This window comes from Notothenia rossii, assembly GCF_949606895.1.
Source record: "Notothenia rossii genome assembly, chromosome: 7".
Taxonomy (NCBI): domain Eukaryota; kingdom Metazoa; phylum Chordata; class Actinopteri; order Perciformes; family Nototheniidae; genus Notothenia; species Notothenia rossii.
Genome location: NC_136905.1, coordinates 50,709,647 through 50,734,123, shown reverse-complemented (window position 1 = coordinate 50,734,123; position 24,477 = coordinate 50,709,647). Strand labels below are relative to the sequence as shown.

The 24,477-nt window shown below is 39.9% G+C and overlaps 1 protein-coding gene across 1 annotated transcript; it reads right to left on the bottom strand.

Moving 5' to 3' along the window:
- Positions 1-14,710: 14,710 nt before the first annotated feature.
- LOC307046404 (uncharacterized protein) lies at positions 14,711-24,175 on the bottom strand (the record flags this gene model as incomplete). The annotated part of the gene is made up of 3 exons (XM_079692798.1): positions 14,711-15,035; positions 15,558-17,956; positions 24,005-24,175. The coding sequence occupies 2 exons, from the start codon at positions 24,173-24,175 to the stop codon at positions 17,294-17,296; spliced, it is 834 nt and encodes a 277-aa protein (XP_079548924.1). The 3' UTR covers positions 14,711-15,035; positions 15,558-17,293.
- Between the last annotated feature and the right edge of the window lie 302 nt (positions 24,176-24,477).

Sequence of the window (24,477 nt, the reverse complement as noted above, 5' to 3'; positions counted from 1 at the left end):
GCAATGCCTGTGGCACCATGGAGCATATGTGTGGGCTGGACCTGTATTTTATAGGAAAGGAGTGAGCAGAGGGTCGAGTTGTTGATTCTTGTTCAGTTTTCATCTTCCTCACCCTCTCAGACTTTGAGTTGCGCGCGCTGCTAAAGAGACGCGCTACCATGGAAACCAAACAATGGTGTAGCTGTATTAAAGTCCGAGTGAAAACAGTCGTGAGTAAATCTGATTTTGTCAGAAATTGGGAGAAATGCGGGAGTTTCCCGCGAAAATCGGGAGGGTTGGAAAGTATGACTGACACACACACACACACACACACACACACACACACACACACACACACACACACACACACACACACACACACACACACACACACACACACACATGGTTTTGTCACCATTTCCATAGCCCCACCAAAAATATTTTCCACCAGCCGCCACTGCTTATCAGATATCATGAACATTTTGTTTTAAGATAAGATGTAATTTAATTGGCAAACATGGAAAACTAGACAGGAAAGTGCGTTAACAAAAATGAATGCGATTTAATGGATGTTTTAGTAGCGTGGAATTAAAATGTTAACTTATTACCTAATTCATTGCCTATTCAATGATCAACTTTTATCAAAGGAGAATCTGGTGTAAATGTTTAGCTTTAAATGTTTTCCATTCAGAAAGATGCTTGAATTTCATCTTGAAGAATAAAACCTTCCGACAAAAAATAAGCGTTTTCAAGATCCTTCTTTCAAATATTTCGATCACCCATATCTTTGGTTAAAGCTGATATCAAATCAAATCAAAGTTTATTTATAAAGCACATTTAAAAGCGATTTTTGGTCGGGCCAAAGTGCTGTACATGTAATAAATACTACAATCACATAAAAACACATTACTACAATCACAATAAAAGACAATAAATTACAACAGATATATAAAAAACACAGGGAAAAGTCCGGAGTCGTGCTCCGCTCTGACTAAAAGGCCAGGGAGAAGAAGTGTCCATGCTTAAACATGATATAGCTTTGAAAAAAATAGTCTTACTATATAATGTTGCCCTGAGAAAATGAACAAACATTTTTTAGTACATAAATAAAAATAAATAAGTATTTAAACAATCAAACATACTTCTTTACATATTAAGCATTATAAAGAGTTATATGCATTTAAAACATGTTAAAAAGTTAAATCTGTCGAGCCAATTGGTGGCACTGTCTCCCCTGCACTTATACCACCTCCACTTTTAAATCAATACCTGGTCTGGTTTAATGCCTGAAGATTCCTGACGGGGAAATATTAGTAACAACAATAAGATTGTGCAAGCTCTGGAGGCAGTACCCCCACTCCCCCACTAAAGCCCCTGACTCAGGTCGGAGTGTGAAGGAGAGTTGGCTCTGCATGCAGACACACCAGAAAGAAGGCATTCATTACAACAAGTCAGTCTTTTATGCGGTCTATTAGAGGCTCTGGAGCAGAGCCAAGCCAAGGGGGATCTGCCTGCCGCTGGAATGTGGTATAGTGCGTGTGTGTTCAGGTGTTTTCAGTGTGTAGATGTGTGTGAACACACACAGCAAACCTGCTGCTGGGTCTCCAAACATGTAAGCCCCGTGGAGTTTAATGAGGATGAAGCTGGTAAAGGGAATAAGTGAACAGACCTGCTGTGAGAAAGCCGTTCAAATCCATCCATCTCAAACGTTTCACCTTTCTAGACCAAACATGTTTTTATGTGCTCAGACTACACGAGGGACAAAGCCAAGCAGCAAGAAACACATGCAATATATACTTCCACCTTTAATACTTTCACCTGTACTAGCGGTACTGGAGGTATATTTTGTAAATATAAAAATGTTCGAAGCTTTATTATAACATGCCAATCTAATGCTTGTTTGAATGGAATGCTTAGATGACATAACTTAACTGTACCTTTCAGGTAGGTTAGCGTAGCAAGATTCACTAACAGGTTGATGCTGTGAAAGCAATCAGCAATAACTTCAACTAAGAACCAAGTTACTTTGTAACCAACGGTGAAGCTGACTTACTTTTTGTTTGAATATATATATAATATATAGTTCACTGTGCATGCAACCTGTTGAAGTTGCTCTTGCTAGATTTGTACCAATTTAAACTTTTAGCTTTCCTTTTAGGATCTGACTTGTTGTTTTTCTATTAGGTACTCACCTTAGTAACATCTTAAGCTATGCCCTCTGTAAACGTACTTATAGAGAGAGATTTTTCAGTTTTTTCGCCATTGAGTTGCTGATGTTGAAACAAGTCCTCCAACTCATACGACCAAATGGGCCGATTGTTCAGGCCCTTATTACGATCAAATCTGTCGTTTGTTCAAGTGCTTAATACGTCCTATGATTACGTTTTAAAGTTTTCGCCCTCTAGTAATCCTGTTGAATGCAAACGTTACAGATGGTCGTTTATTCACAAATAACCCTCCTAAAATCAAATTCTAAATTGTAGGATAGTTTGGCCATTAAAACGCTTTTTGATAAGATTTCTAGCGAGAAGTGTATATTGTACTTTTAGAATCCACGTCCAGTCGATATGTAGGATCTATAGTTTGATAGATATTACGAAGATGATTTGAGGTATGCGGCAGCCTCCATGTAAAGTTACGGGTTGAAAACAGTATTTCCGGTCTCAACGTTTTCATAATAAAGCCAATGATCAAATGATTTAACAGTGATATCTGCAGTACTCATCAACTAAAAAACATCAGTTTATCCTTGTTAATTATACAACATTTATTGGTTTAAATTGTGTACAATGCTTTTGTGTTTTTCCCATAGGTTTTTCTCTTTCGATTCTGAGAGACACCTTTCTTTTTTCAGAGGTTTTCATAGACTAAAACATCGCCGCAATGTATTTCGGGATATGGTGTTTATATGATATGAAATCGGAAAAACATTTAAAAAAATAAAATAATACTTTATTCCGAGTGTTCTTGCTTTTCTCTTTGGAAGTCATCACATAACGGCATTGTAATGCACGGTTCGGCTGCATTAAATATTACATATCTGCCGTAGATATTTATTTATAGAGCCCTGATCAGAAGACCTTTTGACAAACTAAGAAATGCCGCCAAAACTGAATACGTGACGTGAATCATAAATATATTAGCAATTAAACAACATCTTCCATTTCTTTTCACACAATACGTCTCCTAGCAGTATCAACACTAATTCCGCTGACTTTTATATTTGATCCAATTGGTATATAGGTTATATTTACACCATAACGGTGCACAGCTCATAGAAAGGGATTTTCTTGTAGTTTTTAAAGATATTATTTACTGAACTACCTTTCCAACTCCTCATGAAGTTGACTGTTACAGGTCTATACAGATTCATTGTACAATGCATAAGCTTCAAATCGAGAAACTGAAAATATATTTTCCTTGACCGTTCTGTTTTAATTTCACAATAAAGTTAATAGTCATATTATGTTTGATATTATTATGTTTTATTAACTACACCACTGGTTTTTTAACCCGCACCGCCTAGAGGATAAAGCACGTTATTGCATTTTTTTGTTGAATACGTTTTATTTGATGAAAACATTTCAATATTAAGAGTAGTTTACATACAAAATTGGGGGAAAGTAGAAGGCATGATATAAATATAGAATAGAAAATATCAAGAAGATACTATGGTGATCTCTACAATAAAACAGTTTAGTGCAGGACGTCCAAAGATATTAACAGGAGGATGTGCAAAACAGACAAACTAATAAGGCTTTATTTAAACATTAAAGAATACTTTAAGTTAAGGTCTTCTTTTGAATAAGAAAAAAACGTTGGGATAAATATGAAGTCTGACAAAGTACTTCACGTCCAATATATTGCAGAGTTTATTTTGGCACTTGACAATCACCTTCCCTGAATTTGACTCAGGTGTAACTAAAGTCTGATTTAAGGGTTGTTTATATTTCACATCATTAATCAGAATCTGCAAAGTAACTAAAATAAATGTAGTGGATTAAAAATACCAGGTTAAACTCTGAATTGTAGTGGAGTAGAACAAAGTAGTATGCTGCCGTAACGAAAACATTTCTCAACTTGGGATCAATAAAGTATATCTTATCTTATCTTAAGATGATCGATGGCTACTGCCATATTTGCAAAATGTGCCTCTGAACCTTGACAAGTGCATGTTTCAGGCTTATCAATTAACAACAGGAGGGGTCACAGACATAAGACCAGCTGTTAAATAAAGCTCTTCTGACCTTAGGTGTCATGCGGGTATATTAATTAACACCACTGTGTTTCGTATCCCCTAAACCTCCAGGGTGTACACAGTTTAATACTGGCAACTTCTAATTGTGGGAAATACGAAAACGTCTTATAAAGAGACGTGCCATAGAACATGTTGCGAAACACACAATAGCCAGCATGTGTAGTTCTTGGGGGGGGGGACCCGTCCAATTCCAGTTTTGGAAAGTCTGCCGTGGTTCCATTCCATTTCATAGAGCTGTTTGACGCTCAGCGTAACCTTGTCACACTGCCACTCCAACATCCAATCACAGGGGTTGATGACTAATCACGGGGTTTGTAAAGCAAGGCGGATGTTGTAGTCCCAAATGATAGCTGAGGATTCTGGGTAGTGTAGTGTCTTCGGAAACTGTAGTGTCTAAACTCCTAAAAAAAGATTTGTTTCTCTGAATCGAAGGTTAAAAACACATAAGCATTGTACACAATTTAAACCAATCAATATTGTGTAATTAAAAAGGATAAACTGATGTTTTTTAGTGGATGAGTAATGCAGATATCACTGTGTAATCATTTGACAGTGAAGGGAATATATCCGGTTTTATTATGAAAACTTAGAGACCGGAAAAAACTGTTTTCACCCACGCTGACTTTACATGGAAGCTGCATACACGTTCTGCTGACGAGACCTCAAATCATCTTCGCAATGTCTATCAAACTATAGATCCTACATATCGACTGGACGTGGATTCTAAGAGTACAATATACACTTCTCGACAGAAATCAAATCAAAAAGCATTTTAATGGCCAAACTATTACACAATTTAGGATTTTCCAGAGAGGGTTATTTGTGAATAAACGTCCGTCCGGAGGGTTTGCAATGAAAGGGCCGGGAGCAGGGACGTGCACAGGTACGGGCTAATGGCCTTTTTGGCTGACTTGCCCCTCTGGAGAGAGCGAGAGTTTGTTTTTCTTTTTTCTGTTGTGGCCGAATCAACATGATGAGCCCACAGTTAGTATTGTAGCGTCTCGCTGCGGGAAACACACTTTGTCAGCGCTGTCATCTGCCGGTGCGTTAAGACCACCTCAGTGTCGGATTTTGGAAACTTCATTTTGAGTTGTCTCATGGCAGTTAGGGTATAAGGGACAAACCAGGGGACTTTACTTCCTCTTGATACCGTCGGTTATTGACAAAAAAACATCTAAATATAGCCTGTTGTTATTGAGCTTCTGTCTTTCTGTGTCTTTCCATCTGTAAACTCCCTCAATGGGGCCGCTCGCTCTCTTTTCTTGATTGCCCTCTCACGGGTGAACAGTTCACTGTCCTGCTTCATTGTAGGATTTCTGCCATGTCTCTACCACTTTAGTTTGACCATCTCTGTTACTAAGTTATGGAATACTAAATAAATACGTAATTACCGTTACTGCGCTCATGATAAGAATAAGAATAATGCGTATTGAACTGGTTTCATTAATTAGTGAGTTTATTTAAGGTAATTAGTTAGAGGCCCTATTTTATGTCTGGACTGCACAGCAGTTACAATGGTCTGGTCAAACTACATTAGAACATAATTGCCCCCATGTTGTCTTTAATAGTTACTAACATTAGATATTTTTGATGAGATATGGACCGCAAAACAAAAAATTTCCCTGGTTTGCATTTTTAAAAACAAGTTACCGAATGCAATAGTCGCCTTAGCTTATTTTGTTATGAGATGTTAATTACTGTTCAATTTAGTTGATGTAATAATCGTTTGGTTTCTTTTACATTAAAAACAAGGTCTTATGTTTTTTATCGGGGGGAGGCCCTTTTTCCAGTTTAGAGCAATAGCCCTTCAAAATGTCTGTGCACGTCCCTGGCCGGGAGCATGTTGTTTCTTACACTGCCACTAGGGCACCTCTAGTGGTCGTGTAAGAAACAACATACACTTTAAAACGTGTCTCTGGGTCGTAATAAGGGCATGAACAATCGGCCTATATGGTCGTTTTTTGTAGGACAGGCTGTGATGTTGTGCATCATGCCGCTGTTTTCCAGCAAATCCATGGCTGCTTTATTTACACAAGGGACAAGCTAATTCTGCTAAAACCAGCTAGCACAGTGGTTGCAACAACAGCTACCCCCACAGAAATCTGGAAAAAGGACACAGAGGATGCAGGGTAAACCAAAGAGCTGAAAGAGGAGAGCTGGGTCCAGATTTATAGAGAAAAATAGATGTAAGCAGTGACTCCCCGCCCCTCGTCGTTGGCAATGTAAGATCACAGGCTAATGGAATGGAAGAGCCAACAGCGTTAGTCAGAAGTCAGACAGAATGTCTGGACTGTAGTTTTATATGCTTTACCAAAAATATGGCTGCACCAGGATATATCTGACGATAATATTTCCATCGATGGCTTCCAGACTGTTTGGGTCACGATTTCATCAACGTTTCAAATGTTTCTTTTGATGGCTTCAGGACTGTGTGGGCCAACAAGGAAACAACATAATTTGAACCTAATTTGAAGAAAACGTTGTTGTTACATCCTTATGTGTTAGAAAGCAGTTTGGAAGTATTGGAAGTATTGCCTGAGTTTCCATGGTTCTTATGGCACTTTTATAGCCATGTTAAGTGTTCTCCTCTTTCCTGAGCATCGGCTGTATTCTGGGGGCCACGGGGCATTTAGCCGGGGCAGATAAATAATGATCACCAGGCGGCTGATTTCCTAATGCTGATGTATGGCTGTGACGGGACAGGTGCTGGCTCCACAGCATCCGAGAACCACGTCAATTAATCTACACTGTCATGTGATGAAGCAGCCATGAATTACCCAACACTTACAGCACAGTCCATAAACTGCTGATTACACACACACACACACACACACACGCACACACACACACACACACACACACACACACACATTTTTCATTTCACCTCTGTGCATCCTGTGTGAACTGATTGAGCTTTTCCAGCAACTTTTTTAGCGGGCTGTTAATAAAAGCACACAGAAGCTATAGCCTCATCCCAATACCCCTCCTCGACTCCTCCTTTCCCTCACTCGCGTCCCTTCCTTGCATCTTAGCTCCGCCTCCGTAAGATGCGAGCGAGAGACACGAGGAGGTGACGCGAGGACAGAGGAGTCCTCAGGTACTAATTGGGATGTCCTCGTTCACTCAAACGTCACTCTTAAGCGACGTCTGTTAATGATGACATGTGCACAGCTGTATCCCCTCTCATCGGGCTTAACTGAATAACCCCTTAGAACCGGCCCATTTGTTGTTAAATATTTATTTAAATGAATGAATCTTTCTCTTGTTAGTCAAGGAATTCAATGTATGATGGTTGGTCCTGCTTTTGTGTTCCGTTTTGGTGTAAAATGTAGCCTACATTTAAATAAAAATATAATTCAAGTAATGTGAAAGCCTTTTAGAAATTAATTGCACATAATAATTCCCACGGAGCTGTGCGCACTTATACATTTATGTGACGCTTTTCCACTCATCTTCCAGTTGTCGGTTTTCCTCTGTTGAAATCGACCAGCTGTGAAGATGGGGGCGGGGCTTTTATACGCGAGTAGTGTTAGAGCAAACATAAAACAGTGGTGGTGGCTTAAAGCCCACCTCTGCTCCGTGCCGTCCGTTAGATGAGCCTGGTCACATTAATAAGAAGAAGGAGTTCAAAACACCGGCATAAAAGTTATAACAATAATCTGATTGATTTTAATGGTAAAGAAAACCCATACAAGTTACAGAGTACTCCGGACTTCCAGTTCTACTGCCGTTGTTACAGTATAAGTTGAGTCATGACAACTGGCGACATTCTATTATTTTCGTCATAGGAATCCGGGGCGTGTACATTGAGGACCCATTGTTGACTTACCAGGAAAGAAACATCGTTTGTCGTTTACGTTCATCTTTTGCTATATCTGCCTTCCTAAGATCACTTTGCTGCACATTCAGTACTCGTATGTGAGGTTGTGGTTGAGAGTCCGATATCGTGACGCTTACAGGGAGGTATCGAACATTACAAAGTAGGTGACTGTGTGGATGCCTGTTCAAAACATTGCAAACTTCAATAAATCATTTAAATTATATATTTGTTTCCGACTTTCATTTGTTCATCGTTCTTAATGTGATGTATAGTAGCTTTGATAGCTGTCCATACCTTCACACAGCCTAAAAGTAAAACACAAGTTGTTTATTCACAGCCCGAACGCTCATCGAGATGACTGGATCAGTCATGACAACTTGTGATCAGCTCCGATTAAATTGTGATATCAATTCTGTAGCTAACCTCCAGGGAGCACGTTTATTTTATGAAATACCTGTATCCCTCTCATCACAACAAGACTCTACACTGTGCAGGAAAAACAATTACATACATGAAAATAACCTTGATGCATGGGAATTAAACACACAAACTAACAGATAAATCATCAGAAGAAGGCAGAGAGGAAGTAAATAACAACAGAAACACGGAAGGCAGACAGAATTGCTTAGACACGGGTGTCACATGAAATTTAAATGTTCTGGAAAGTTCCTTATACAGCTTTAGCCTTTTTTATCTCATGAAGTCCCAAAGTGACACACACTGAACAGTCTGGGGTCATCATGGTCCTTGAAGCAAATTTGCTTTTGTCTTCCCATAACAACATGTCCAAGATGTCCATGTGTCAGGCTAAAACATGTGACAGAACTAGCTAGATTTGGAAAGGTTTTTTGTTGCTAAAGTTAATATTCAAGCCATTTAAGAATAAAAATGCTTACATGACATGTCATTTGTTAAACTTTAAGCTGTCTTCGGCTCTTTTCTGCTGGAACAAATGTAAATGTACCCTCTGTGGGACGAATAAAGGTATTCTGATTCTGATTACATTTAACCTGTTGTGGAAACATTTCTTGATGAAATTGATATGAAACAAATGCCATAAATATTGCTGTGACACATGGTGTCACATCGGGACTTTAACCCTAAACATTCACAGTAAACCCGGAGTGACATATATGCACAATTAGAAATATGATTATGGTCTGGTCAGTTAATTTAGCTGATTCAATTATATTTAGTTAACATATGCTTTATTCTTCAATACATAGTATGTTCAAACAAATGCAAACCAAAACATCATCCTTGTTAATTAAGTTATAAATAAGAGTTACTTTACCATTAAAGCCCAGATATTTGACACTAGGGAGGTTACTTGTCAGAAATGTGTCTATTTAGTCTAAATGACGTTCCCCTTAATTTCCCCAAAAGTAGAAATGGGTCGGGGTTCTTATGGGTTAAACGTATAGGCTTAAAGGCATAATAGAACTACCGTATTATATGTATTCAACTTGTGCCCCGCTGGACTTACTTTTCTGTGGTTTACCGTTACTGTGACATATCAGTATAGCCACGGAAGATAGTTTGTGTGTTTAATTCCCATGCATCAAGGTTATTTTCATGTATGTAATTGTTTTTCCTGCACAGTGTAGAGTCTTGTTGTGATGAGAGGGATACAGGTATTTGATAAAATAAACGTGCTCCCTGGAGGTTAGCTACAGAATTGATATCACAATTTAATCGGAGCTGATCACAAGTTGTCATGACTGATCCAGTCATCTCGATGAGCGTTCGGGCTGTGAATAAACAACTTGTGTTTTACTTTTAGGCTGTCTGAAGGTATGGACAGCTATCAAAGCTACTATACATCACATTAAGAACGATGAACAAATGAAAGTCGGAAACAAATATATAATTTAAATGATTACTGAAGTTTGCAATGTTTTGAACAGGCATCCACACAGTCACCTACTTTGTAATGTTCGATACCTCCCTGTAAGCGTCACGATATCGGACTCTCACCCACAACCTCACATACGAGTACTGAATGTGCAGCAAAGTGATCTTAGGAAGGCAGATATAGCAAAAGATGAACGTAAACGACAAACGATGTTTCTTTCCTGGTAAGTCAACAATGGGTCCTCAATGTACACGCCCCGGATTCCTATGACGAAAATAATAGAATGTCGCCAGTTGTCATGACTCAACTTATACTGTAACACCGTGCGATACAGGTATCGGGACCAGCCAGTCAGAAACAGGAAGCCCCGTGGATAGATAAACATCAGTATACATAGACAGATTTGGAGGCAGTCATTTCACTCCTAAGCGAATCAGAGTTCTGGGAAAAACGTATTTTACTTCTGAACAGAGCGTGAGAGCTTCGGACAGAGTCAATCTTTTATCTTGTACCTGAATTCACTCCTTTATTTTCCCAAGGAATATTTCACACAAACTATTCTTTCCCAGACAATCAAACATTGTACACAGATATATTGGTGCCCAGAAATGACCTTGAAAAGAATATGTGTGTGTGTGGTGTGCTGGTATCTAGGTCAGTGAGTGTGAGTGAGAAGGTTATATATATATATAGGATTACTTGAAAACAGTCCCCAATAATACATGTTTACTTTAAACAGTTTAGAACAAACAAATTAACTTTAATCCCTCTTTTGATCTCACCTCACAAGATCAATTTATCCACAGTATTTGAAACATAACCACTGTCATTCTTTTCAACTGTGTCTGTCCCCCAACATTTATATAAATCCATCAGAAACTGGGATTTAGACCGCTCTAAACCTTTAGGAACAGTCCACCATAACAACTTCTTATGACAGTGGATGGAGACCAAAATATGTTAAAAAAAATCGTCCTTGTCGGCTGAGTCATCGTGCTCCTCCCCCTCCGACGCGTAAGCCAACAAGGGCATTTGGTACGAAGGGGAAGGGGCAGCTTTTCCCTCAATGGTGGAAATGATGAGTCTAACACACAATGAGCGGATACAAGGCACACAACAACAACCACATGTCACCAAAATGGCAATAAAAGTAGCCACAGAAATTAGAAGAGACATTATTAAACCTTTCCATTTACCAAACATGTTTATCATCCATTCCTCCATAGGATTGTTGATCCCTGATTGTTCATGCATGGTGTTAGATAGGTTGCGTAGACCCTGTAAGGCTTTAGTCACAGAACCGTCAGGTGCCGTGTTGTTGGGAATAAACGTGCAGCACATATCACCAAACATTGCGCAAACGCCACCTTTCTCCGCCAGAAGCATATCCTACGCCATTCTATTTTGTACATCCATAAGGGAGGTAGGCCCTAACTGTCCAGTTAGGCCTTCTACTGCGTCCCTAGTGAGGTTTGCTAAACGGAGGACATGGTAATGTACAAAGTTAATCCTGTCTACATTTTTTTTAGGGGTAATGGGAAAAATACCTGCAATGATAGGAAGATTTTCAAACCCTGCCGCGATCTGGTCAGCTAATTTGTACTCATTAGGGACCCCCCGAGGGATTCCTATGGAGTCAATGTAAGTAGGGGAGTTACTGGAAAGGTCAAAGTTGACCTCTGCGTCTCTTTTGTTTAAGACGTGTCTTCGCCGTCGGTTAGTTAACTGACCGTTCGAGACATGTTTCGCATCGAGGGGAATTAACCTATTACCTAGTAATGTCAAAGGGGCATGGAGGCGGGTCATTGCACAAAGTCCTATTGATGCTTCCGGAATTCCGGTATACAACCGTCGGCCGCCACAATAATAGTAAAGCCCACCCCTGGCCCACTGACCTACCATATTACCTGCTAGAGTGCTGTTGCACCAGTCAGAGGAAACATTACCCAGATTAAATTTAGGGGAGGCGCTGGTTAATTTGAAACAAGTGTATCCCCCTCTGCCTTTTCTTGGAGTAAAGGGTCCTGTTTTCGTGCCATTGTCAATTGGTGGGAAAAGGCTGGCTTAGGTTGTACAGTTTGATGGGGTAGCCATTTGGGTAAGTTTTAACATACAGTTGTAACCCCAGGTATCTGAAGGGAAGCGAGGAGCTAGGTCAGTTATCAAGTGGGGACGAGCGGTCGCGCAAGCTAAACAATCACCTACCATTTGTTCGTGAGCAGTCCCAGCAACCCATTTTAACCATAGGTTATCATCAGTAAAACCCGTGGCCATTTGAATTATGTCTAGTGGTTCAAGTTCGCCAACTTCGCTAGTACATTGGTCTCCGCAGATGATTTTGGACATATATTGTATCTCAGTGGTAGTTGGGCGAGTTACTGCTGGTTTCGGAGTGACAACTATCTTAAACAGACCTTGGGGTGACTTGTTCCCTGCGTGTACTGCCAAAACACATAGACCTGCATTGCCGATCTCAACCCTTCTTAGGATAATTAAGACAGGGTTGCATCTTCCTGTAGAACAGGGAGAGGTAGGGTTCTTTCTAATGACTTTCATTCTACGTTTTAGTGACGCCACAATCCCTGCTGATTCGAATTTAGGCGTATATCCCAAGCGGCAAACTCTGTGGAAGAGCCGGGACGCCAATACGGAAGTGGCACACACTGCAGTTCATATATTGGCCGATAGGGACTGACTGCAGAAAGGAGCAATTTCCATTTCCATGTTAAAATGCCCAACTTTACAGCAGAAAAAAACATGTTTCTACCCATGGATGCAATACATATGATTATGAATATAGTTAGATTCCACCTTCATGATTATGGATCTGTGAGTGAATTCTTTTCTAACAAGACCCTTTTGTTTATATTAGGTCTTACAGTTTTTGCATAAATTAGGGCGTGGTCACATTGAGTGACGGCTCTGTCAATTGACTGCTGCTGTTAGCTTCTTGTCTCTCTGCTAGCTGCTCCGTGAAGCTACAGGCACTCTGCCTGTTCAGCTCATCCAGGGAACACAACTTGCCCCCGGCCGTGTTTGTTTGTTCTTCATGCTTATATATCGGACTATTGTGACTCGCTCTGCAGTTGAAACAGACGGTGCATGAATGCGGTTTTGCGTTAAGTGAAATTCGAGTACTTATTTATGTGTTAATGATTTTAATCAGCTACGTAATTAATGTTACGGCTTGGGTTAGCCTGTAAGCGAGTGGTAGCTACATCGGTGCTAACGATGCTAATAGTAGCCTCTACGTTAAAATCATAGACTGTATTTATAAAGGTTAAAACGAAATAGACAAGTGTTAAGCATTAAGTGGGATAATACTGAACAACAAACGGCTTCTGTTTGAGGTTGATAAAATAAGGTCATCCTTGTAACTTAGAGAGATGATTATTATTTAGGTAGGAACTGTATGCATCGCTAAGGTTAATTTAAATTGGCTATGCTCAAGTATGTAGACAAGCTAATGTCGAAGTAGTGTATGTGAAATCAACCTCACAACAAGATGTGTGTATATTACAATTATTAATTTCATATTTCAAGATGATTACTTAGATATTACAATATGGTTGGTTGAGCTGGAGTTCATTATTTAGCTTACACGGTAACGTCACAGTCATCTGAAGAACAAACCCAAACCTTGTTGTTTTTATGAATTGCATTACCAAATTGGTATCAAATAAACAGCAAGCATTGGTAACACAACTTCCAAAGTTACACTAAAATAAAAAGGACCCTGACTCGGACAATACACAAGTCAACATGTTCAACAGAATATAATCAGTTATATTGTTTGTACACATGGTACTTTACATAATATATCTGTTTGTTTAAGGTGTCCAGTTGATGCAGACAGGCTGGACCAGAGAGTGAGAGACAGAACTTGACTCCTCATAGCAGTGAACTTCAGCACAGGTACAAATACTATTTTTTTCATACTGTACAAAGAATCAAGAAAGTATTGACTCTAATACACTGATATACATTCCATTAAACAATACTAGATGACCTACACACCAGTGAAGTTGAGGGTTTTTTCTGTGCAAAAAGTTACATTTAGATGTTAACAAGCAATATGATTTTGTCAGCTTTCTAATTTAATGTATTAAAGGCAAAGATATTTAACACATAGTGAGAACTGCTACTATTTATCTCTCAATATTGTCTGAAAAAACGTGGTAAAAGTTATTCTTTCAGTGAGACAACAGAACAAAATTCTACAGTTGCACTACGTTTTGATAACAGTTCAATATTATTTTGATAATAACATATATTTCAATGTTGATGAACCTCATACTTTTCATTCATAATCTGATTGTCTTTGTAGCTCACTGTTGAAATAAAAAAAAACATTACAATTACAAAATAATTATATCTACAGCCCCTAAACACACAAACACACCTCTTTCATAAATAACACACTTGTTCTGCAATAATGTTTTATTTTTCCTGTCATTTTTGTTAGGAAAGGACATGCCTGAAAGACACGACATTTTCTCCTTCTCTGAGGGTCAAGAAGAACATCCAAGAGGAAAATTAAAAGCTGATGCTATGAGATTTTAAGACCAGTACACTAAGAAACTACTTTTATTGTAAAAACAGTCAGCTGATCAAATGCACCTATTTCCACATCTACACTCCATCAGCTGATTATTTCTATTTGCCTCTCTTTATGAGCTTCACATCACTTGTGTCTTGTATCGCAGAGTTTGCAACGTCACAAATAAATAGGGCCAATCTTCAGTCAGATGTGAATGTGTAATCTAACATTTTCAGTAAGAATAATGGACAAAAGGAGTGCAAATACAAATACAATTTATTGAAATGTGAACCAAAAGTTAATCAAATGTTTTAAATTAAACGCACATATGGACAGAAGGTGTAAACCTATTAAATGTATAAGTAAACACATTTAGTCAAATAAAGTGACAGATTAGGCCTGTGCAGTTGGTATCAGCTTTGCCCAGCTTGGGCTCCTCCATCAGTCCCTCCCCCCAGTCCCCCTCGTAGAGGAAAGACCCTCAGTCCTCTCCAACCCAACAGACAGGACGTCCATCACACGGAGGTTTCTCCCTGAAGTCTCTGCAACTTTCTGGACACCACGCTGTCTCAATCCGTCCACACTGAATATGAGAGGGGGAAAATGAAAATAACAAATGCTTTAGACAATAAGAAACATAAAGTTGACTGTTGAGTTGCTCAGTTTTTTTAGATTGTCAATACTATTAATGTATAACTAATATATCAGGTTAAGAGGCAGATTCAAATAAAGATTGGTCTTTAAATACATGTTGTCTTTTGAATTGTTTGTCTAAAGTCAAGGATCTAGAACTGGTACTTAGTTTTAATGATACAGTCTGGTTATTATGCTGTTTGGAGGAGGCCTCACAGGTAAGAGCACTAACTAGCTACCATCACATGTACCTTAGCTTGACTTAAATGTATTAAACGTATAATTAAGTGATATCAAAATATAAATAACTAATGTCATGCAAACATATTGATATTTGCTTGATTCCAATGTTGAATTTAGCACAATTGCATACAAACGTTAAGGGATTTTAAGATTCTGAAGTATTATGCTAAAAACTCAATAACTTTGATTATTATTTATAGTTTAGCTGAATAGTTTCATGTCCGCTTACCTTAGAAACGTAAATACCACGGCAGTGTGCCGATGGGGAGCATGTTAGCTTAGCTTGGTAGCTTCAGCTAGCTCTGGAACTTTCAGCTCGGTGGCAGCAGGTCCCGCCTCGGCTCCGCCTCTTTGCCCTTATTTGGAGCAGGCTGGAGCAGGCTGGAGCAGGCGGGAGTTGAACTCTGACGTCACTGTCGAGCCGTTAGTGGCCGACTCCGCCTACTAAGGGCTTCTCGGCAACTCTGCAGAATCCTATGGGTGACGTCACGGACCCTACGTCCATTTATATATACAGTCTATGGTATATCTCCAGTCTGTCGGACCAGAGTTAACTAGTACATAAGACCAGGATTCGCATTTACATCCTCGGGTGTGAGTAATAGATACCTTACCTTCCCTGTTAAAGGGAGAAACAGAGGCATAGCTTGCACCTGCGGACCTTTCCGTGAATGTATTGCATACTGTTGGGGTGAGGCAGACATATTTAGCGAGATTTGAGTATGATTTGTGAGAGTTGGAACATGGGGCGATTGCGGACAGATCTATGTCCACTATTCCGTCGCTACCTTCTTGGAGAGTGAAGGTTCTTTTTTGGGACATAAGGCTCGCTACTCTAGTACCTCTTTTGGTCCTTACTATCTCTTCCTCAGGGGCGGGGGATGGAGAAAGAACATCATTAGTTTCACAGACAATGAAAATTATCGTTACCATAATGGTAAGTAGGAGGCCCAGGCCTGCTACCATTCTCCAGTGCCCGTACATAATTATGCTGTTAGCTCCAATTCTTCTGGTATCTTTAAACCGTATATTACCAATGGTCAATGTGATCGTACCTTGGTTCCCCAGAATACAAAACGTGCCCCCTGAGGGAGACTGAGACCCAGATATGCCAAAACCCTCTTGTGTACGGGGAGTATTTAAATAGACATCTACCCTTGTCTAGATGTTGAGTAATGATAAAAGGGCCTTGGAAAGTAAAACAGCAGTTACTCCAAACTTGGTTAGTGATTGATTTTAAGCGATAGGTTTTTATTGGTAAATGCGGGTCCCCACATATATCAGTAGTCTTCCACCAACTGATCCAAGTTAGCAGGGGTGAGGGAGCTACATGGGTTTTATTACCTATATCACGGAGGTCTTCTAAGCGCCTCTGAAAGGTACTTGTGTTGCTCGGAGTCTGAAGAGAGATTACTGTGTTTGCCCTAAAAAAAACCTTCAACATTTCCTGGCACCTTTAACACATAGTTCTGTAGAATAAAAATAAGCAAATCCCAATGGGCAAAAAATATACAAATCCCTTAAATTATGGGATAAATCAAGTCCCCGAAATAATGGGCAAAAATATACCAATCCCTTAAATTATGGGATAAACAAAGTCCCTCAAATAATGGTATATTAAAACAAAGTCCCTCAAATAATGGGTTATTAAACAAAGTCCCTCAAAAAATGGGTTATTAAACAAAGTCCCTCAAAAAATGGGTTATTAAAACAGAGTTCAAAGTTCCTCAAAAAATGGGTTATTGAAACAAAGTTCAAAGTTCCTCAAAAAATGGATTATTAAAACAAAGTTCAAAGTTCCTAAAAAAATGGATTATTAAAACAAAGTTCAACGTTCCTCAAAAAATCGATTATTAAAACAAAGCTCCACACCGGCTATATCCACCTGTTTCAGCGGGAAGTGGAGTCCCCTGTGCCGTCTTGGTTTGCCCCCCAACCCGCTGACGGCGGCTTCTGGGCTGCCTGCTAGAGAGATGTCTTCCGGATCCTCCTCCTCCGGCCCGCTGATGGCGGCTTCCGGGTCGATGCTGGAGAGATGTCCTCCCGATCCTCCTCCTCCGGTCCGCTGAAGGCGCCTCCCGGGTCGACTGCTGGAGAGATGTCCTCCCGATCCTCCTCCTCCGGTCCGCTGACGGCGCCTCCTGGGTCGACTGCTGGAGAGATGTCCTCCCGTTCCTCTTCCTCCGGTCCGCTGACGGTGCCTCCTGGGTCGACTGCTGGAGAGATGTCCTCCCGATCCTCCTCCTCCGGTCCGCTGACGGTGCCTCCTGGGTCGACTGCTGGAGTTTTCCCGACCGCACACTGGCTCCAGTGGTACCAGCTGTCCCTCTTTCCTCCTAGGCGGACGGCATGAGAGGTCCGCTGGGTCACTCTGTAGGGGCCGGAGAACCTGGGGTTGAGCCACTTAGGCCTGATGACCTTCAGCCAGACGAACTCCGCTGTGTCGGCCTCGTGCTCCTCGGTTCCCCCCTTTGGCGTCAGCAACCTGTGTGGAGAAATCTGATACCCACCCCTTAGGCCTACGCTCAGGGCTCCTGGGCCCCCAGGTGTTTGACCCACCACTGCGTAGGCCGCTTGGAGCCTGTTGGTGGGGTGTCTTAAAACAACAGCCGTCTGTGAACAAGTTTTCTAGATTAATTGTAGACCTCCTATCTGCCAGTGCAGCTTCAGAATCCTAATACTCGGCCTGTGTCAACAAAATTAACCCCACCATCTTTAGGTGAACTAAATAAAATCCTTGTAATCTTTCTCAAATCTAAATCTAATGTGTTGGATGTTATGGATTCAAAAACAACTAAAATCATGATACTGACAAAGTGAATAATTTCCTGGTGACACTGCTTCTACCTGTCCGTGCTTAGATATTATCAAGCTGAAAAAATGAATACAGAAATCCAACATACTGTCATCAAATGTCTTTCTATTATGAATTTAAATTAAATGTACATCCCCATAATGACCTAAACAGTCAAGTCTATGGCTTTTACTTCTTTACCAGGCTAGTTACAAGATGTTGTCTAAATTAAATTCTGTCTCATTACATTACTATGTTTTAACTTAACTGTAATATGTTCTTTCTACATTTCAAACCTCAGGTACTCTAATATCTGTTGAAATATTACAAAATTGTTTCACCATCACAGGTCAACTTCTTCAGTATTCTATCTTGGAATTACATCTCTCATAGTAGCCCCTCGACCACTGATTCTGCATCTGTGTTACCTGTTATAACTCAATCAATATTAGAAACATGTCAACATTCATCAAACAGTATCTTATCCCCAGATATGGAGCAGGTTAATTCTAAAACTGTCAATCAATGGTCAGATTGAACCTCCGAGTTGGGGCGGCAGGTTTCCTTCAGTCCCTAAATGAAAAATCCCACACTCCCCCTTTTTACACATGAACTCATGTGTAACAAAATCCTGTATGGGAAGAAAACCTTCAGGTAACCAGTGGTTATAAGAAAATACCAAACATTATTCACAAAAGTACATCCATTATTTTCCACAGTAAACACTCCAGTGAAAATAAGTGTTTATCTCCCTCTTGCAGTCCTAAAAGAGACAAAATCTTTAGATTTTAGTTTGAGCTTCACATCCTGTCAACTGCCACTGCCAGTGGGAGTAAAATAACATCAAGTGGATTAGAAACGGGTCACCTTTGCGGTTTCCCCTTTTTGTGGAATTGCAGGAAACCTGCCCACAGAGCCCCAAAATAATATGTTAGTCCAATAACATGCTTGGTTAGTCATTGTCTTAAAATCATGCAGTTGAACTGATCACATGCAGACATACATTCACACTCACTCTGTCAGGTTGTAAGGTCAAGTTTGGTCAGGTTCGTCCCAGAGTCAGTCATTGACAGTGCTTTTCTCAAGTAACACTGTCGGTCAGGGTCAAAGGTCATTTGGTCTCAGTCTTTTTGGCCATGTGTCATGCTCTGCAGAGACTTTGATATTTCAGCATAGGTCAGTATCCTTTGTCTACAAAAATCTGTCATATATGGAGCGCCATCATTTATTAATTCACGATTACAACTATAATTTTCCAGATATCTCTAACTTTTCATTGGGACAGCTGTTTCCCACATTTCCTGAAATTTGTTAGCCAAAAATGTAACTTCCTTATAGTACTACTACTACAGTTTATTAACACCTAATCTATATTAAAATGTCAAATAGATCTATTTCAGAAACTTGTGCATATAATTATTTTCTTGAGTCAAAACATTATTAGGATCTGTAAAGCTCTGCACCTCATAGCTCATTATACTCATTTATCTTCAATTCTGGTCTTATTTAAAAACAATGTAAAACTCTTCAGCAGTGTGTGGAACCCTGGGTGTCCGAACATGCAACAATTACTCCTTCCTTCATCAGGGATTCAAAAACAGAAGTAATTTCATGAATTGTTTGTAGTTGAATTTTAGGAATTGTCACCTATAGTAGGCACGTTTTTACTTTCTAACATCTCTAAGTATCAGGTCAACACCAATTAAATGGACGGCCATTCGAAGGTGGAGAAGCATGTCTTTCAAACTCATAAAATGATGCCTTGCGCTCCCTGTGAAGCTGCAAGTAAGACCTAAAAACCACAGCAGGATGGGTTCAGTGACCCCACATTCCTTCCAATTATATGGCTTTTTCAAAATCAAATGTGCTGTTTCTACTTTTACTCCATTTTAAACGCTACATTCTGGACTACAAACAACAGTTATTTCCCCCTAAAAAGTTCTTCTATAGTAATATATGTCACAATGGTGAAACCAATACCTCATAATGTTACGTCAGGATGTTAAACTAAGCTTTAGCCAAATCAATCATTATTACTGTATCAGAGTTAACTGGAGGTGGAACAAACAAAACCTTTTTTGGTTACATCATGCAAACCACGACCACATTTTCCAATTGCAGTATCAGGATTGTTACTCTAAAATTACTTCTTAAATAGGAATATTAGAAATGGAACAAATATTCAATCTTCAGAAATGTTCTTACAAATGGAGAGTAATGCCATCTCTCCATCTAGTCAATAGCCAACATATTTAAGAAATGTCAGATATATAAAAATAAGCCTAAATATTATTTTAGTATCAAAGTCTAAAGCTAGACCTAAGTTGAACAGTTTTGGTAATGGACAATTTAATCTAAAAACAAAACAAAATTGGAATTGTGTTCTTGTTATTTGTTCTTCAACATACATTAGTAAATACCTTGTAAAGTTATTCACAATATAACTAATCCTCTCTAGGATATCAAATCCATTCATCTTTAACCAGATACTATTTCCCTTTTTATGTTTATTTCATGATAATAATGGTATAACGACCACACGTTATTATGTGTGACATAATAATCAGATGTCTTGTTTGCCAAACAAGGATATTAAACTTTTAATCTTTTCAGTATTCCAGACCGTCATTAAACAATCAGCCTCCTTTCCTAAACGCTAAGCATATCGTTCTACACCACCTTCTGGTAAACTCTTGCACAGTTATGCTTTAAAATCATTGCATGATTGAACAAACTGAGACCAGCCTGTCTCAAGATTTTGTCATATTGAGAACAGTCAGTGATTCATTGTCCTCTTCAGCTGTAGTCAGTGGCAGGGTCCCCAAAAAGCTAGAACCGGCCCTGGTCAGTGGGCTTCAAGGAAACTCTTTCTGGCATTGGGATGAGGGAAGGAATCACTTGGCAGACACATGTTGTCCTCTGTACAGCAGAAATCCCCCCAAAACCGCAGTACCTCTTCACACCGCTGTTGCCTTGACAACGAGGCACAAGCAAACTGTCAATACCTCCTCAGAGATGCGTTCTTTGCACACTTCTTCTGTTTGCAGTGACCAACACTCTACCAACACACTGATTCAGAGTACAACCCAAAGGTGGCGCACAACTATCCAATGCTGCTGTAATCACAGCAAATCAGCTACTAGAGAAAGACTCAATTTAAATCTCTCCCGCAACGGGTTACAAAATAAAACGGCTGAGTGCATATGGTCAGGAATGCTGAAACATGTGAATGTTAACACAAACTAACGGTGGCAGTCCACCTATTCTTCATTACTTCAGTTCTAAGTTAATAGGCAAAACAAAGACACCCTCCTTAACCACTATAGATTCATGTCTAATCTACTTAAATTTGAAACCCCAAAAGGTATTAATTCTCCACCGTGATCCATTTCTACATCAAAGTCCCTAACAACTGATGATTTATTTCAAAAACATGAAGGATGACAGTTCTCATAAAACACTATTCTCTTTACTCCAGTACTAAGTCGGATGAGCAAAACAAGGAAACTTTCCCTAACCACTATAGATTAATCTTTTATCTACTTGGTTATTCTATTGATTTTCAAATTGTTTATCTAAGTTGTGTTACAAGCATGGTGAGGTTGTAACAGAATACACAAATAACTGTATTCAATCCGCGCCGTATTTGAAAACTGTAATGAATTAAAATCAATGTTTAACGACGTAATAGAGCTCCTGCGGATGATGTCACATATGCTGGTCACGTGACGAGAAACGAAGGGGGCAGCCATTTTGGCAGTAATCGCGTCAGTAAATTCATTGGCAGGCACTGGCAGACTGTCGAGGATGGTGGATAACTGCTGTGCACCAGGTTGCACAAATAGGCGTGGGAAGAAGAAAGGTGTATCTTATTATCGCATTCCAAAAGACGCGGAGAGGAGGGAAAAGTGGATCGCAGCGATTAAAAGAGCCAGGAGCCGTCTGAACAAGACTGAAAGATGGGAACCCCCGGCCGTTTGCTTTCGCTTATGCAGTGATCACTTCATATCAGGTGGGTGAAGGAATACAGTACAATGCTACAAAAAGTTTCTGGTCAGTTTAATTTTTACCGAAGTAGAATCTAGCACCCAGTTATTATAGCTAACGGACTCTGTGATGTCCCTTTTTAACTCAACAAGTGTGGCTCTGGTGCAGCCTAGCCAGTTAGCTTGTAGCAAGCTAGTGGTAAACAAACCCGTGTTGAAAATATTCCTCGGGACTCGGGGAGAGCAGCTCTCCCCGAGTCCCGCTGTGCAGTTGCAGTGGGCTCCCAGCACAACACCGTCGTTCCTGACCACCACCCATGGCTTTAGTTGACTTTCATTAAGCCTTTGGGAGTGATTAACCTATATATGAAATTCAAAAATAGATAAATAAAGGTTAAAAACGCCAGCCACTTTGGTTGAGTACGTTCAAAAATACAAACTAGTTTCAGACGCACTGCAGTAGCTATCCAAGCTAATAAACAAACATGCTAACGTGACACTGCCGTAGCTAGACAAGCTAATAAACAAACAATGCTAAGGTGACACTGCCTATCAAACTGGAATAATTTAATACTTACCCTTGCAGTGATGATGCCGAAGTTTTTGGATGTAAGACTCCACAGTTGAATGTTGTTTACGAAGCCGGACTGACACCATTTGTAAGCCTCCAAGCTTTTGTAAGCTCTGAGGGAGTCTCCTGAGTACACTGATGGAAAGCTTACAAGATAGCTGTGGATGTCCGCGTAGCGCAAGTCGGGTACATCGTCTTCAGAGCAGGAGGTTATGCTCTTGAAAAGCACACCGGGTGCATTATATGGGTTGCTTATATTTAATCTTTCTAATTTTGTACTATAAAGCCGAATTTCACTTGAATTAAAATGAGATGTATACTCGCACGGTAGGAAAACGCTGGCGCCGGTCGTCATGTTTACTGCCAAAATGGTGGCTGATAACCAAAAGTCACGTGACCGCAGGAGCTCTATATAAGTTAAATATATTGTTAAGCTAATTACTGTTTTATTGTGAAGGCATGGTGAAAGGCTCTGGTGAAAAGCGGCCTGTGGCTTTTATTTTGAAAGGCCGTTCCGGAAATATACTCCGTAATGTGAACAGTGAGTTTGACTTCTAGTAACATGGAAAGTTAGGATAACAATCGTTCTAATGCATTAAATACAGTCATAAAAGAGACAAGGAGGGGACAAGGCGTGTGGAAGTAAGCAATGAACTGAAAATGCCACCAATCCTCTGTTTTAACGTGATGGCGGACATTGAAAACCGAAGCGGGCATACAGCACCCCTGTCTGTCACCCCCTTCTAACTGACAAGCGTTCAAAAACCCTTCTGCTTATCACTTACTACTTTTTGTTTTATTCATAACCGAAAAATACAATTGTGGTGAATAGCATGTGTTTTCCTACTTTAAACAACCATCAAATGAGAGTCCCTATTGTATGATAAATACTACTCCCCAATAACATTTATAATATATATATATATTTCTTACAGTGAGTTCGTTATTTCATGTCTAACAAATTCTCCTCTGTCTATGTCTAATCTAGGTGGAACTGTTGACACTGGTGTTTCTTTAATGTCCTGAGGGCACAGGAGAGTGCCAACGTCACAAGAGCGTTGAAACTCCCCTCCTTGTGTTTGGGCTGCTATCATAGTTGGGGGATTTTTAGCTGGGAGAAGAGTAATAGCAGCTCCCTTTATGGCGAGCGCTGCGTTATGGAAAATCCTCCTTCATTTATCTACCGCCTCTTTGTCTTTGTTTAGTTTCTTACGGTCCAATAATCCGGGTTTTTGCCCGTTTAGGTTTCCAAGTTTCTTTACAAGCTGCCGCTCATAAACATTTAGCGCTGAGCTTAAACTTCCTAAAGTCTCATCTCCTCCTACCCTGTCCTCTTCCATAATTTTATTTTTTAGGAACCTCAGATCTGCACAAGCCTTTTTCTTGTCTCTCTCTTTGGTTCCACTGAGAATCAATCTCTCAGTCTGTCCCCATTGTTCGCGGAAGCTTCCGGGAATTGGGACGCCTAAAACACTCTTTTCAAACTCTCCTTCCATGATTGACTTCGTTTCTATTATCTGACTAGGTTGATATGTGTTCACTCGTATTTATTAATATATTGGACAATTCTTGTCGTTTCTCTTAATGTGCACACAGCACACAGCATATGGTTATACACCCTGTTCGCCTCCAGAGGGCAGCAGCTGACCAAGAATGAACTTCCTCTGTCTGGTGAAGCTCAGCTCTGCACACTTTGTTTCCACTCAACTCTACTTCTGCTCTTTCCTCTCAATTATTACACAGATTTGACGTAAAAAAAATCACACAGAGTTTATTCCCTTATACATTCTGTCCGGCT